This window comes from Solea senegalensis, linkage group LG1 (genome assembly GCF_019176455.1).
Source record: "Solea senegalensis isolate Sse05_10M linkage group LG1, IFAPA_SoseM_1, whole genome shotgun sequence".
Taxonomy (NCBI): domain Eukaryota; kingdom Metazoa; phylum Chordata; class Actinopteri; order Pleuronectiformes; family Soleidae; genus Solea; species Solea senegalensis.
This window is the reverse complement of record NC_058021.1, coordinates 31,329,153-31,345,233: the sequence shown is the minus strand read 5'-3', so window position 1 is coordinate 31,345,233 and position 16,081 is coordinate 31,329,153. Positions and strand designations below refer to the sequence as shown.

Sequence of the window (16,081 nt, the reverse complement as noted above, 5' to 3'; positions counted from 1 at the left end):
AGGCCATCACACCACCACCACCAACCAGAAACTGGAGATGTAATACATTATTGTTAAATGACCCAAACTTTTATCAAATTCTTTGAAAGGGAGTGGACAATATTTCTGGACATAAACAACTTACCAGGAACATCATGTGTTCCTCTGGGATACAGCAAACACAGGTATAATCTCTCACTCAATTTGCTTGAATTAGAACAGAACATTTAAAGAGACTGTATTTCTCACAATATAAAATCACACTAACACATAACATCACAATATAAGACAATTAGAACTGGAATTAAATTAAATAATGGAAAGAACAGTTCCAACTGGAGAGATTATGCTTGGAAAGCTTTGAAAATGGCAACAAATCTAGTAGATACTTAGCCAATCAACTTAAACAAAATAAAGAATAAAACAACTATTCACTCCATAAAGGAAAAAAACCTAACTAATAATAGACATTCACACACAATGCATGTGTTATTTGAAATGAATGTCAACATTGTTAGTGTCATGTTTAAAAAAAACAAAAGAAAACACAAAGTAAGAACTGACCATAAACTTTAATTTAGATTTGACAATTCAAGTACATTTTCATGGAAGACAACTCTTCAACAAAACTGAATAATCGATTTAAATCAGTCCATTACTACTGACATACAGTCCACCTTCCCTTAAAAAAAGTACAAGTTGACTTTAAGCAGCAAATTCACTGACATAAATAATGTTCAGGACAGGCAACAAATGTGCAATCGGTCAACTATTTTACGGGAAAGATTGAAGATGTTAAAGCAAATCTTACAAGGTACTGATAAAGAAACCTGAATAGATGAACTTAACAGTTACAGTATCTTTCCCTCACTCATCCAAGCGTCGTGGGAAACCAGGGCAATACAAAAAATGGATATGAAAAGGTCAGATTTGGCAGTAAAAGGCACAGAGCATCACTGGAATGTCTTTGGCTCTTAAAAGTGGATTGTGGTCAAGAGAGATAAATTATAAACAACTAAAACTGGGATATATTTGAACCAGTAAAAGGCCCCGTCAAGACTTGACAACTATGACACAACGTACACCTGCTGCTCGACACAGAAACAGAAACGGATTAATCGAGGACATGATTGATAGTTAAGACAAAACGGATGTATTTAAAGCACACACACAAATAAATGTGGATTCCAAACATAAATTACTCTGCACGTCCGTATACACATACAAACGTGACATCACGATATCCCACGCGTAAGAAAGTGCTCGCTTTCTTCTTCTGTGTTAGAGGAACGTCCACTCTTTCACAGAACAATTAAAAAAAACAAACTGGAATGTGAAACTGACTCACCTATGATGTGCAAATGACTTTAATACGAACAAAAGACTGAATAATCTAACTCACATTAAAAGATTCTGTAGTGTTGCTCTTTAAAATAGATTGAAAAGGTGTGTGTACCTCAAAGCGAAAACATTCAGTTGAACAAAACATAATCCCTTTTGAAAAATAGGAAGGAAGTCTATGTTAGAAAAGTGCAAAAAGACACGGGAGCACTTGTGAGAGGACTTCATACGCAGAGCGTCCCGACACGAGTCTCCTTCCACAGAAGGAGCAGCTGTTCAAAAGGGTGCTGATGAGAGACTCTACAGTTCAGTGATGTGTCCTTTTTCCAGTCGATTTCAACATGTGCTGACCAAACTGTTAAAATAAACACAAGATGCATGATAAGCACATGAAAACACACCTATGTTAGATTTACTACACCAATGAACCACAGAGCGATCGCTCACCAGAGGTGTTTCGGTTCGAGGCTTCACGTCCGGAACGGGAAGTGTGAATTCGTCTTTGTCTTCTTGTCCACTGTTGTGTCGGTAGCGGTGAGCGAACTTGCGCTTCAGGGCCTCGGCGATGAGCGTGGCGGCGTCTGCAGGCTCTCTGGACTTGACTTTGGCGTCACCTTCACTTGGACGACTGAAAGCACACGGGCGACAGGGGCAGGGACAAAACTCCATCATCACACGCCGACTTATTTGTGTTGTAAACAAGCGTGTCTTCATTTACAGCAGGGATTAGGACATTTGTCTGACGATGGCTCAGTTATATTTAGACACTAGGCTTTTTTTTGCCAATATCTGATATATTGCTCCTGCCATATCAGGAGAACCTGGGCCGATAACCGATATTTACCTTTTTCTGACTTCTGCAGTGAAATTAACACAATATTTTTGCAAACTTCAGCAAACTTTTCTTCATTGTGCAAAATAAATACACATACAAAAAAAATAAGCGGAGAAAGTACTAGTATAAAAGTTACACAGATGAAAATCAAGATAATCTACAATATTTTGCTTTTCTACTGTAAAATGAACGACTGACTTCACTTCTGCTGACTTTAAAAAACACTTATCATATACAGTAGTTATAAGTATTAATATAAGTCTTGTATCGTGAAGGCCTTACCTCTTGACCGATCGCAACTTGACTTTACTCATGTCCTTCAGGACATCGAGCATGTTGGGGAATTCTGCTGCCTTTGATTCCAAAACTGTCTGGCCCTCCGGTTTCTTGCCTTTGCGCTCTTTTATCAAATCAATGGCAGAGAATGTCCGCTGGAGATTTGGGGGTGGTAGTGGAGGAGGAGGAGGCGGTGGTGGTGGTGGTGGTGGAGGGGGAGGCAGAGAGCCACAGGGTGCAGGAGGAGGAGGGGGCCCTGTGGTAGCAGCTATAGTGAAATGAAGAAAAAGGGGGATATTAGTTTAATATGACATTCTGCTGCCATCTAGGGGAGACATTGTATTACTGCAGTGGGCAGCCAGTACCTGGCTGTGTGCTCTTCTCCTGAGCCAACACAATTTGTGCTATCTGCGCTCTGAGTTTGGCGAGTTCCGTTTCCAGCACGCTGATCTTCTGAAAGGCCTCGTCGTTGGCGACAGTTGACCCCTGGGGGTCCGGGGCCACCTGATGCAGGCTGGGCAGCGAACTCTGGCGGGTTAAGGATTTTCTCTGAGGATGAGGCTGTCGCGCACGGAACACAAGTCCTGGTGGAATCCCTGACCTGCTTCAACAAGACGGTAAAAAAATAAAATAATAGGTCAGAATGAAGGGGAATTCACAGGTATGTGACAAGTGAAGATGTCATAACAAGAGTTGCTTATGGTGCTAAGGTTGGAATATCTGGAATAATCTGATTTCATTGGGCCTTTCTACATGGAGTTTGCATGCTCTCCCTCGTGTGTGTGTGTGTGTGTGTGGGTTTTCTCTGGGTTCTCCGGCTTCCACAGTTCAATGTGAAATATGGGGATTAGGTAAATTGGACACCCTAAATTGACAAAATAGTTTATAGCCAACTCTTGTCCCTCTTACCTGGGCCTGTCAAAGTACTCTACATCATCCTCATCCTCATCCTCTTCCTCTTCCCTGTCGATCCAGCCGACGTCAGCCAGAGAGGCCACCTGACACTTCTGCCTCCTGGAGCCAAACAGGACACCGACATTCTCAGCGTACGGATAAAGCTGTCAAGAGAAAAAGACCGGCCACAGTAAGCATTTTGACAACCCCAAAAATAAGGAAAACATTCAGAAAACTGAACTATAGCAGTGCATTATTCAGTTACATTATCTTGTAGGGGAAGGAGGGGCTGTTAGTAATGAAAGGTGCACCTAGCACAGTAGCTCTTTTATCAACGCAAGGTTGTTGAAGGTTGCTGAACAAACTGACCTAAAGCAGACATACTGCATTCCTCATAGCTAGAGAGTGGGAGGCTGGAGACAGGAGAGAAGAAAGTTGAAAGAACAGGAGAGAGAAAAAAGACAGGCTGGTAAAAAAAAAAAAAAACTCGCCACTGAGTTCAAACCTTTCACAAAAGGCTGATTTGTTATTGGTTTAAAGCGCACAAACAAATGTATCGAAAACACCTCTCTCTGTTCTCATGACTCCATTCGCTCTGTTTATGGTTCATAAATGATAACAGTTGGACAAGGAAAGGTAAACAAAAGCTGAAGAGGAGAGGGTGTGAGATTTGCTGTCACATGACAGTGGAAGACGAGCAGAGAAAGAGAGAAGACAGGGCCGTGTCACAGGTGACAGACTTTAAGATGTTTTCAAAGACTAATTTGCACAACATCAGAAAGGATAAGGATTATAATATCCACCTGAAAATGGACCCTGGGGCAGGGTTGAAGAGGAAGACTACTGGCTATTCTCCTCACTATACTCCTGGAGGACCCGTACGGCTTGGCTGCTCCAGAAGCCTGCACAATGAAACACAACATGTTAGACGTAATCAAATAAATGAAAACTTCACACGTTGCATTTGAGAGAAAACAGCAAAAACTATGTTAGTTCACAGATGCTACATGTCAGATGTCACATCACAGCCCGACAATGACAGCAGTGTTCATGTTCTGAGTAAAAGACACAATTATTATTATTTATAGATACATAAATTTAAGTCTCTGACATACCAGGTCCATGTCGGTTTGTTCATTGTCGTTACTCATCTCTGTTGATAAGTTTCTAATGGGCAGATGGGCACATGCCTGTACACCAAGGGAATCATCACCTGACGCTCATCTAGAACCAGAGAGAGTGACAGTGGAACAGTGACCACACAAACAGCTTAAAGCTTTTATCTGACCAGGGGTGAGATGATGTAAAAGGTTAGTGCATTGCGATAAAAAGCACTCAGTTTCCACTGTCCCAACTCGCCAACATACAGTTCTAGTGAAGTGCTACAAGAACAAATCCAACATTAGTTACATGTTTTTGAAACAATGTTTTCTAACATTTTAAAATGACAAAAAAAATATGTTTATGTAATATTGAGGAAATGTGCACTAGGGGTGGAAATCACAGGGTACCTTACGATACAATACATGGTCCACGATACCAAAGCTTACAGATACAAGCCAAATGAATGTAGATAGTATCCTAAAAGTTCTGCCCGTGAAAAGGAAAATAAAAAACATTACAAGCATAGCATTACAGTTCAGCAATCATCTTGTCTTATACCCAGCAAAGATAACCTACAATTATACATGGATGACATACTTTTCTGTGTAAGCCTCAACTGTTATTAGCCAATATCTGACAGGTGACAGTTAGGGATGTCCAGATACTTTGTGTCCGATCTCATATCACAAATTATAGAGTATACACCAGTATTAGTTCGATACAGTCTTATTTTTGAAGATTTATGAACTATGAAGCTTTACAGTGTGTATATATATGTGTATATATATATATATATATATATATATATACATATATAAATATATATATAGAGAGAGAGAGAGAGATACATATGTGTGTGTATATATCTATATATAGCTTCTTGGAGCTTTTAGCAGCAGCCTCATACTGTCATTGTAGGCCAAAGTAAGTCTCCGCAAGCTGCCTTTTTAAAAAAAAAAAAAAACATCTCCACAGATCATCAGAATCTCCATGAAGAAAAACATGTAAAGTGATGAAGATCTGACTCAGTGTTTGACAGAGTGGAAACATCTGTAGCACATCCAGATGCGATGTGACTCAACACTGCTGACATGTACTGTTGACATTTCTGTCGTGCTTTTACTCTTGTACTGAGTTTATCACAGTAGTACATGTGACTCAAATTAACAGAATTAGGTACAAACCGTATGGCGCTAAATTACTAGCGGACAGTGTGGCTAACTGATGCTAACATCGACAGCCAACTTGTACACCCGCCGCAAATACCTTTATGAAAACTTGACTAACAAGGGAAACCCGACTACATTATGTATTTACATTAACACACAATCCGACTAAAAGAACACTGTAAGTGAACGGGTGTGAATGTGTGTGTGACTTTGACACTCAAACTTACCGAGCAAGTGGTTGGAGTCGAGCTAGTAACTTTCGGGAATGTTTCCACCTTGTTGGATTTCCACTGCGAGTGCGGGGGGAAGATGAACACTTGGAGCCAATGACACGGTGGATAGTTGTGCCACGTAAGAATCGTCATTGGTTTTTCAACGTGAGTGACAGAAAGTAAAACCAAACACACCCGGACTTTGTAAATCAAAACCGTCTCATGATTGGGTTGTGAAGCTGTCGATCAAACTACATTGTCCAATCACGGGTAAGGAATCGTGTGTGTGTGTTCGTTATATTTCTCCACATGTCCCGGCGGTAGCTGTGTCCGACATGAATCGTTGGGATCCTTATGGGAAAACCGGGACGCCCTGATACACAAAACAACCGTGCCCATTGACGTACCCAAAAAACCCAAACACCGAGCTCAGCTTCTGCTGCTAGTAGTTAAAGAACCGAAGTGATGGAAGCGACGAAGGCCCCACGACACTGAAATTGGTTTTGTCAGTCTTGTTTTTGCGAAGGTGTCGTCGACATTTAACCGTCTGTTGCTACGTCGTTGTCTCATCTCTTGTGACGGACTTTTTAAAACAAACTGACATAAAGGTTTGCTGTCATTGTCAACTAACGTCGGCTAGCCTAGCCTAGCTTAGCTTAGCGTAGCTGCCGAATCCCCTCCGTGTCACAGGGCGTGATTTAAGGTGAGGTTGGGGGTCGTGGAAAGTGTCTTTGTCAGAAACGGGTGTTAGTGTTTTGGGTTCTGGGAATCACTTGTGGTCGCGTTGGGTGTAAACGGCAGAATTTGTTACATGTTGCCCACTGAACACGTCAGTCGTGTGAGAGGAATGGTCTAATCAGTAAGTTACATTAAACTATTCAGCGAGAATTGGCATTGGGTAGAGTCAATTCAGGGGTTTATTGTTGATATAAATCCCTCAGAAACTTTCACCAACTGAGCAAAAAGTCACTCAAGGCAATTGAACACAGGTTTCCTAGTTTCACGCCACGCACATAATTTTACATTTTGTAAAGTAATATAAACATGTGTGGTTTTATTCCTCCTGATTCACATTGATCCATATGTCAGCAGTTTTCTCGTCATTCAGATAAGGAAATACATTTTCTGGTTCCTGCTTCTTAGACGTCAAAAATGTTTTTGTCTCAAGTTTTATGCAAATTACATGTCTTGGTGTGGTTTTCACTGAACTTGTGACAGACGTTTTAACTGAAACATGTGTTTGGTTAAGCATTGAAAAGCTGCACTCCTAATTAGATTTATACCAATCAGGTATAATATTAAAACTAGTTGCTTTGTTGGTAGCTCATCATTCAAAAACAAGAATTTCATTGGCTTTATACTATGTTTATTTCTGCGGAAAACATTAACAAACCCTTGTAGCCTTACTTTAAACTAAAACTAATAATGGGAAATGTAGTTGCCATTACTTAAGAGTCATACTGAAAAGTTACTATTTTCAGTTCAATGGACAATTCAATTTAGTTGTGTTCATCCTGTACACTATGTACACAATGTGGTATGTTTAAATATGTTTAAGTATGTGTACATACAGCCGCAAATGATGAATGAAAAAATGATCACCTTAATGTTAAGCAAACTCTCTGATTTACTTTCTCCTTTCAGTTGAGTGAAGAGGTTGGGTTGATGTGCTTGGCATCAAGACAAGAGGCACCATGAGTGCAGAGCTGGATGCCCTGACTGTGGTGAACCAGCTGCGCGATCTTGCAGCAGACCCCCTCAACCGGAGAGCGATAGTAGAAGACCAAGGCTGTCTGCCAGGTCTCATCCTGTTCTTGGACCATCCCAACCCACAGGTCGTGTACTCTGCGTTACTGGTAAGCAGTATTCATTATGTCAATACTAGATACTAGTCAATACATTCATGTGGTTTCTGCTGTGACTTTTGCAAAGTGAGACATGCAAATGTACAGAAACTGTGAGAATGAAATCCCCCAAGGGGCAATAAACTAACTACTCAGTTCCCCACAGTGCAGTCACCTATCTTCCTAGGTTAACATCTGCTTGAGAAAATGTGGGTCTGGATCACCACCAAAATCTAAAAATGTCTTCCTTGGGCTATAAATTGCATCCCTAGAAAATGTCATCAATATCCACTCTTTACCTCATCATTTATGCTGTGCACAAACAGACAAACGGCATAACCTCCTTGGCGGAGGCAGTAAAGATCGCTTTCAAGTGTTATTTGGTCTCACAATAAAAAATAGTTCGAGTACACTGTAAATTTGTTTTGTAAACATTTTTGCTTATATGTCTAGAGCAGATCAGGATGTCACTTTTATTTTGGTAGAATAGTCAACTCAGCTCCAGACAAGCACCAAGGTTATTATAGTAAACTATTATACGAAAACTAAATAAAACTAACTGAAATAAAACTAAAACTAGAGTTTAAACCCCCCCCCCAAAACAGATAACTAACTGAATCTGAATTGTGCATTTATGAAACTAGCTAAAATTGTAATGAAAATGTGCTTTTTCACTACAAAATTTCAGCCTTTTGGGTTAATTTGAAGTGTATTTATTTTTTCTCTGCCGGTGATTTTGAAAGGTTGTATTTTCATTGATAATAAAATGTTTTTAATTTGTTTTTGCTTACAATGTGGGACATAAGGCTCTGCAAGTTAAACATAACCTTCGTTATTGGGTTCAATTGGTTCATCTAAGTGAGCCTACTGGTTATGTATATTAAAAGTTTTACCTCCTACAAGTCACAAATGTTGGAGCAAGTTTCATTTACTGAGCCACATGCATGTTTGTATTAAAACAGCCATGTCTATATTTTAGAAAGTGTTCTGTGACCACATGCTCCCACTAACACTTAGAACACCCTGCCCTGATGAGTTTTAAAATAAATTTGAATTTACTTCCTGTATCTACCCAATCTAAAAATGTACTGTTTTTTCCTCTGACCATGGTCCACTCCTACACATCATTTCATGGAAATCACTTCTGTCATTTTTAATTATTTATACCATTTAACAGGTAGACAGTTTGCCCCAAAAACAACCTCCGTGGTAGAGGTAATGACCTGTCCAGTGGTGACACCTGCTGTCGACATTATGTTTTGTGAGACACTCTTGGTACAGCACCCCGACGCCATTTTTTCACAGTACATGACTTGTTGTGCAAGCATACTTTCAAGTGGCTTTATGTAAGAGCTGCTCTTTGATGGTAGTGTAAACACAGGGTCAGTGCACATGTATTTATATTGGTTACGTAATACTTTACTTACCACTGCACATGTGCACCCATTTTAAAAGTGCTTTGTGTTACATCTCAGAGGGTCCGTTATTTTTATTTTTTTTTACTGCTGGACAGATAATGTCTGCCCTTTCCCTTGCAGGCCGTGCGCTACCTGGCAGAATGTCGAGCCAACAGAGAGAAGATGAAGGACGAACTGGGCATGATGCTGAGTTTGCAGAATGTCATGCAGAAGCAAGTGTCACCACATCACACATACACCCATGCACACTTTACTCGCATACCTGAGGATTTCTTTCGTTTGAAAGTGGACAATGTGTGCCTGTCTGCAAATTCTCCCAAAGCCAGAAAATGTCATGTCCAGATGAATCTGATCCAAGCTGATTTTAGAAAAAAGATTGTAACTGGTTAAATTGCTGTTTCTGGTTTTGCTTTGTGGTTGACTTTGCGCATGTAATTTATTATAAGCATCTTTCGTTGTTATTTAGTTTCACTCTCTGTTTTTATGTTATTTGTGCTGTATTTTCTGAAAACATAAACACATTGTAGTCACTTCGAGTGTTGGTGAGACGTCCAGGGTGAAGACGTGTTGCGCTTCAGATCACTGGCTTTTACCAGAGGGTCAGCAGCAGTTGTGCAAAACGTTTGCTGTTCATCATTAGTGCCCTGATAGGATGAGATCTATGTTGAAGTGGCTGACTGTAGCTTGCATGATTTTGTCCCCCCCCCTCTCTTCCTGCAGGGTAGCTCTTGATCACCTCAGAGAAAAGCAGTCACTTCAGCTAGTCGGGGGTTGGATCAAGAGACGCCCTACAGTGACAGCAGCAGCTCTTTGTACTCCACAATCCAGTCAGTCTGACTTTGAGTAGAGGTCGATGTTAGCTGGACAGAGTGACGAAACACATAGCTGTCAGGGGAATGTAGCACAGTTGCACAAAACAGGTGTGACTGCCCCTATTATTCTTTCATTTTATCACAATCTTAGCCTCAAGAAATAGCTATTCAGTATGTCAAGCCATGATCATGAGATAATTCGGTTGAGGGGAGTGTTTGCTCTGCTGACAGGCTTCCACAGAGTCAGAGTGTGTTGTTAAGTGCCACAAAGCACCAGGCTCCCGGAGGAATGCCATGCTAGACAGTGGATGTTGTATATGGTTACTATAGAGAGAGGGTGAGGGCGTTGACATATAAAGCAATAAAGCCTGCAGGGGAATCCCTGGCATTACAGCTGACCCCATGTGGCTTCTGCAGGGCAAACAACAGCCCACTAAAATAGGCTCTGTAATGGATTTTTTTGCTAGATGAACAGTAAAATTCTGAAATGTATGCTTAAGTCGCATTAGTACATTTTGGACACCGCCACACTCTTCGGAGCTTAATGAGTTACATTTAAGCATCATGATACAGTATGACTACATTTCTTCTCTCAGCTGACCTTCTCTTCCATTTCATTTTAGGAGTACATCACCCGGCGAGACCAAACTTCTGGCCTCTGAGATCTATGAAATCCTCCAGTCAGCTGGTAAAGAGGAGGCTGCACAGGCAGAAGCAGCTGCCGCCTCCTGCCGACGTAAAGCCCACTTCTTTCTGGGCTCCAACAACAAGAGAGCCAAAACGGTGGTGTTGCACATCGATGGACTGGACGACTCTGTAAGTTTGCACTCTAGAAAGTCTTTGTTTTGGGGGGGCTTCATGTTTGTCGCTGTCATAATCACAGTGCATGTTAGCGATGCACAGGGCTGGAAGGGTGGAGTGGTTAGGATGTAAATGTCAGCCATTGAACAGCAGGACGTTGAGATTGAACCTGAATGCTGCTCTGCAGGAAGCCTGCACATAGCCAGATTACATTACAGCAGACAGACGGCCTCTGGTGGGCTGCATCACTATCACTACAGCAGAAACACACACCATGTGGCAGCTGGTAAACTGCTTTATACTCATTTGTATGGCGCAACAAAATGTTTTACAATATACTTGTGTGGCCACACTCAACTGAAACTCATTCAGCATCATCTACATTTGAAGTATCACACTGTATAATGATCCATTTTAAGCCACAGTTGTTTCTGAACATATGGCATGTTGGCCTTTTTTTTTTTTATCCCTGCTCATCAGACTCGAAGGAGTCTGTGTGAGGAGGCCCTGCTGAAGATCCGAGGGGTCATCAGCTTCACCTTCCAGATGGCTGTCAAGAGATGTGTCGTCAGGATCCGCTCTGACCTTAAAGCCGAGGTACGTGTGTGTCAGTATACACAAACAATCACCCAGCAGGTTGGGGATAGACAATTCCCCAGCATATGATAATCAATTGTTTCCATGTGTCCAGTTTCAATGTATACAATAAACTCTTCCTCTGTCTAATTGTTGAGTTACTCCTTTGAGTTACTTCAAATGTTTTCAGAACCTTATATTTGTCACATTTTAATCATGAATGATCTTGTTTTGCCTAAAATGGATGCAAATGTGCTGTTGTAAGTATTCATGTTTGAGATGAAGACAGACATATCTGTTGTTCTCACAGGCTCTGGGTACAGCAATCAACTCCACCAAAGTCATGAAGGCTCAGCAGGTGGTAAAGACTGAAAATGGAGGAGAGGTGAGATTGTAGAACTGTAACTGCTCAAAGACTTGCTTTATTTCCAGTCCACTAATGGGTCCTATGTTGGATGTTCTCTAGATGTGTACAAAGTGTTGCCCTCCTGCCTGTGGCAGAGACTTATTTACACTGACATGATTAGATGGTCACATCTCTGCCTCAGCCTGTTGGCTCATGACCGTTTCCACACATACTGAGCTGTGCAGTGAAGCTGTATTTTGCAGTTTTATAAGTATTTGTTGTCTGATAAATCTTAAAAATAATTGTTGATCTGAAAGTAATTGCCAAAATGTTGCACTAGTTGTCATATGCATAGTGGCCAGCAGGGGTCAGACCTGACTCAGTCATGTATTCTGATTCCAGATGATCATGATGATATTTGGTTCTGTGTTCCGCACACAGTGTTTGACATGAACCTCAGAATTTTATTAACACGTGCTTTGGACAAAAGCAGAATTTATTCCCCATAAACAAAAGATTTTTTTTTTTATCCTTTTGTGCAGCTGATTGTGCCATTCCAAGAAGACTCGGCAGAGCTGGTGGAGGAGAACACGGACATTCCGGACTACCTGCCGGAGGAGGAGAGTCCTTCACAGGAGCAGGACAAGGCCGTCACACGTGTAGGCTCTATTGCAGACGGTGCGGGATGGCTCAGCACGGCTGCTAACTTCCTGACCCGCTCCTTTTACTGGTGACCCCCCCGCCTCCCTCCCAATGTTCATACCCTCTGGTCCCCTTTTTTCTCCCGAAGGTCCCATCCAACTGCAGCCTCAGCATCTCTCAGCCTAGTCCCGGACAAATCCTTCCTCTCAGCCCTACACTTAATCTAGAGGCCCCTCTGCGAAGCACATAGAACCCAGCCACACGTCCTGACTGCCCGCCCGCCCGCCCAGTAAATCCCGCAATAAGTTGCGAATATATATTGTGCTATAAACCTCACTACAGGCTGTGTGTGTGTACAACAATATACTAAATGCATTTGTATCTCACAAAGCATAGCCAGCGGACTTCAGCCGGAAACCAAATAACATTCTGAAAATGTGTATGGCTGCTTTGAAGGTTTTGACATGTGGCAGGCACATTTCAGTATTCATCGGCTGGTTTTGTGTACATTTAAGAATTGGGCCTTTTTTAGTTTTATATAATTTTGGCTGCTTTCCTTCTGGTATGTTTCCCAATCATTGTTCTTTTATTATTTTTTTTCACATTTTTGAATCTAATTAAGCTCAGCCCCCCCCCTCTCTTTACAGATAATTTTTTTAACAGGCTATGATTTTTGTGCCAATTTTTCCTGATGCCTACACTTGTGATTTGTGTGTGTGTGTGTGTGTGTGTGCCTTTTTTTGACATTTCTCTGTAACTATTATTTATTCATCAATTCAGACAAATGATTTGAGAGCTCAGAGTATGTTTCATGTAGTGTGTAGTGTGCTTCTCAAGGCAGCAGCCGGGCCTCCCCCAGCTTTTGCTCACTTAGGGACGTCACTTCAGTAGAAAATGGTGAAACTGACACCAGCGAGAGGAGGCTGCAGCCCATTCAGCCTCTGGCTCACATGTATAAGGCTGTAAGTTGTATACTGGAAAAAAGGATCTGATTGGCTCGCTGGCTTATTTATTCATGCTCACTGAGTTGTTACAAGTCAGGACTCCCCTGATGTTGCTTTTAGCTCATCAAACGTCAAAATATGAGTTCTGCAGTGGTGGTTAATTGACTGACAGCTCCTCCTTCTTGTGTTAATTGCACAGATTTTAAAGCTACCTCTCTGCTCTCAGTGTCACATCTCACATCATTAGCATTAAGGCCATGTGTAGTTTTAGTTAAAGCTCTACATCCGTAAGCATGAAGAAGACAAACCTGCTTGTGAACCCGATGTTTTTACAGTATTGCAGACCCGTCTGCTCTGTTCAGCTCAGTTTTCAGTTAAGCCAGGAGTGTCTTTTAAAGCAAAGATAGTTATTGGTGCCCGCACACCTACGCGTCAAGATGACTCACAGACGCAGTCATATGAGCAGTCGCAGCTTCCTGTAACAAAGGCGTGGTTGTGTACATTTTGTAAATGCTGCCTGCGTCTTGGGCAGAGGAAGTTTTTTTCTTCTTCAGTTTTTGTAATAATCAGTTTGAGTATTTTCCCCTCTCTTTTTTTTCGCCTGTACTATCCTGTGACTCACACTGCTTTTTAATTATCTCCTCTGACTCGCATGATTGTCATTAACAGTTAAACACAATGCTGACCAGGTGAGTTTTATTGTTTCGATGGTGCAGAGACGTCTGTCGTGTCTGTAAAGGTCAAACTGATGAGATGGGATTGATGGTGCTGTTCTCTGGAAATGCAATAATCTTTTTTGGCATCATGTGCAGTGGCTCTAGCTGGACAGCATCCTTCAAATTAATCTTTTGAATTAAAAGTATTAGTTGAAAATTCTAGTTCATCAGTATTTAAAAAAAACAAAAACACGATCTGTTCATTTTACGAAAGCATTGATTTCTAATTGTGTCTTCATGTTCATATGTGGTGTCTCCTCTGCACTCATACAACAAAGAAAGACTTACTTGAAAATGTGTGTTCTTTGAACTTTGAACTGTCCTCGTGTTGAACAAAGTGTAAATGTCCCTTTACTGTTGGATTCGACGCGTCTGACAAAAAACCACCCCCAAACCAAGTCCACGTGCAGACTTAATCTAGTCATCAAATGTAATATAATGTACTGTTATGCAGATCTTCAAACTGTAGATTCCCATACACTCTTAAAGCAAACAACTATAAACATCACAATGTGTCCAGTGCTTTTTTTTTTTGTTACATTTACCTTCTTCTTTCTTTTATCATCTCAGGATACTCTGATTGTGTCGTGTGCAGTCGTCGCACCAGTTCCTCCAGACCTCACTTTGTCAAATCAGATTGCTGAGGGCAGCAAACCTCTCTTGGTAGATGGGGGGGGGAGAGAGGGGGGAGGATTTCAGTTTTCTGTACTGGTGCATAAGTGTGGTGCCCCAGGGCAAATCCTGCAGCCTGACCACCACCACCTCCTCCCCCAGCTGTGGTGCTGGTAGGCAAGCAGAGGCAGCAGTGGCAGCCAGCAGCAGCTGGAGGCCCTGCAGCCACCGCTGCTGCCACTGCTGCTGCCACTGCTGCTGCCGAATCTCTGTACCAAACTGGAGAGGAGGCCTTCACTGCCTCGTTGTGTCCAGTAGCTCTAGTTGATTTTTTGACAAAATTATGTGAAGTTTTTCAGACTTCTAATGAAACGGTTGCATTAGATATAAACGGGGGTGGAGGGCGTATATGGAAAAGTTCAGATAAGTGTTTTTATCCCATTTATTTGCAAAAGTATTCATTCAATGTCATGTATTTGTCCCATGGTGTCTCTATATGTGTCCCTGTGATGGACTTGTGACCTGTCCAGCATGTGACACCCCGTGAGCCTCTTGTGGAGGATGAAGCAGTAGAAGATGCATGGATGGGTATTTGTCACCTGGATCAGTGGTCAGACCAGTCTTTTTGTAAGTTTTCATCATTTTATATAATTCTGTAAAATGTGTTCACCCCAGCAGATTCACTGGGTACCTCACTGTTTTTTAGGGGGTGGATGGTAGTGATGTTTTGCGTGTCAGGTGCCACAGGCAGCCTGGACAAATGTCAACCATGCACAGTGACTAAAATCCACAGTCGGCAGCTGCCTGTGACCCGAGAGCTTGCTCTTTTTCTACACACGACCACTAGAGAGAGACAGTAAGCCAAACAAAAGCGGAGATGGAGTGTCCAGAGGTCCAGATTTTGAAATACACTTGTAGACGACCTGAGATGTCTAAACCAACGGCTTTGCTGAAGCCACATTTTCCATTTGGCTGCTTTGAGCATTAACTTTTGGTTCACCTCGGAATGTAATATCACTAATGCAGCCATAAGGTTGTTTTTAGTAGTTAATATAGTGTGTGCACCTTTCCCCACTATGGCTGAGCACTGATATTAAGTCATTTTCAGCTCCAAATGATTTTTCCTCAAAGGTTCATATGCTGCCTCTTAATGACATGACTTCTCTTGACGCTCCTCCACCTCTATTGACCATGAAGAGCCGCTCGCCTCTCATTTTCATATTAAAGCCACAGATAATTTCACTTTCCCTCCATGTTTGAGTTGTTTGGATAAGCCTCTTCACAGTTTCCCCCCCCACATCAGATAACATACAATCAGACTCAGTCTTGTTCTCATCTACAGTGTGCCATATCTGCCTATAGTTGCATATATGTGCATGTGCTGTGTGTGTTTGCATGGTTAATGTGTGCAGTGAGATAGGTGCATCTCACTGCCCCCCCCACACACACACATAGGCTCTTGAGGAATTTTATTGGAGGTTCAGCTCCCAGTCAATGGGATCAGCCGTAAATCCTGCTCCGAGTGTGGCGGGAAATGATATGACTCCAGCAATTTATGTC

General features: G+C 41.8%; 2 protein-coding genes across 5 annotated transcripts; one reads left to right on the top strand and one right to left on the bottom strand.

Annotated features, from left to right (window-relative positions):
• Positions 1 to 532: 532 nt before the first annotated feature.
• Positions 533 to 5,908, bottom strand: mtfr1 (mitochondrial fission regulator 1). 2 transcript variants are annotated; one of them, XM_044027197.1, is made up of 8 exons: positions 5,826 to 5,908; positions 4,441 to 4,549; positions 4,129 to 4,227; positions 3,341 to 3,489; positions 2,797 to 3,035; positions 2,438 to 2,699; positions 1,768 to 1,948; positions 533 to 1,675 (listed from the first exon to the last, which is right to left on the bottom strand). In XM_044027197.1, the coding sequence occupies exons 2-8, from the start codon at positions 4,474 to 4,476 to the stop codon at positions 1,628 to 1,630; spliced, it is 1,014 nt and encodes a 337-aa protein (XP_043883132.1). In that variant the 5' UTR covers positions 4,477 to 4,549; positions 5,826 to 5,908; the 3' UTR covers positions 533 to 1,627. The 2 variants fall into 2 exon arrangements, with proteins under 2 accessions (XP_043883132.1, XP_043883176.1); XM_044027241.1 differs by having other exon boundaries at positions 2,797 to 3,032.
• A 306-nt stretch (positions 5,909 to 6,214) lies between these two features.
• On the top strand, positions 6,215 to 14,417 carry armc1 (armadillo repeat containing 1). Of its 3 annotated transcripts, none has more exons than XM_044040150.1 (7): positions 6,215 to 6,418; positions 7,455 to 7,666; positions 9,193 to 9,284; positions 10,508 to 10,700; positions 11,166 to 11,282; positions 11,572 to 11,646; positions 12,150 to 14,417. In XM_044040150.1, the coding sequence occupies exons 2-7, from the start codon at positions 7,505 to 7,507 to the stop codon at positions 12,339 to 12,341; spliced, it is 831 nt and encodes a 276-aa protein (XP_043896085.1). In that variant the 5' UTR covers positions 6,215 to 6,418; positions 7,455 to 7,504; the 3' UTR covers positions 12,342 to 14,417. The 3 variants fall into 3 exon arrangements, with proteins under 3 accessions (XP_043896085.1, XP_043896076.1, XP_043896096.1); XM_044040141.1 differs by having other exon boundaries at positions 6,215 to 6,513; XM_044040161.1 differs by lacking the exon at positions 6,215 to 6,418 and adding an exon at positions 6,547 to 6,669.
• The last annotated feature ends 1,664 nt before the right edge of the window (positions 14,418 to 16,081 follow it).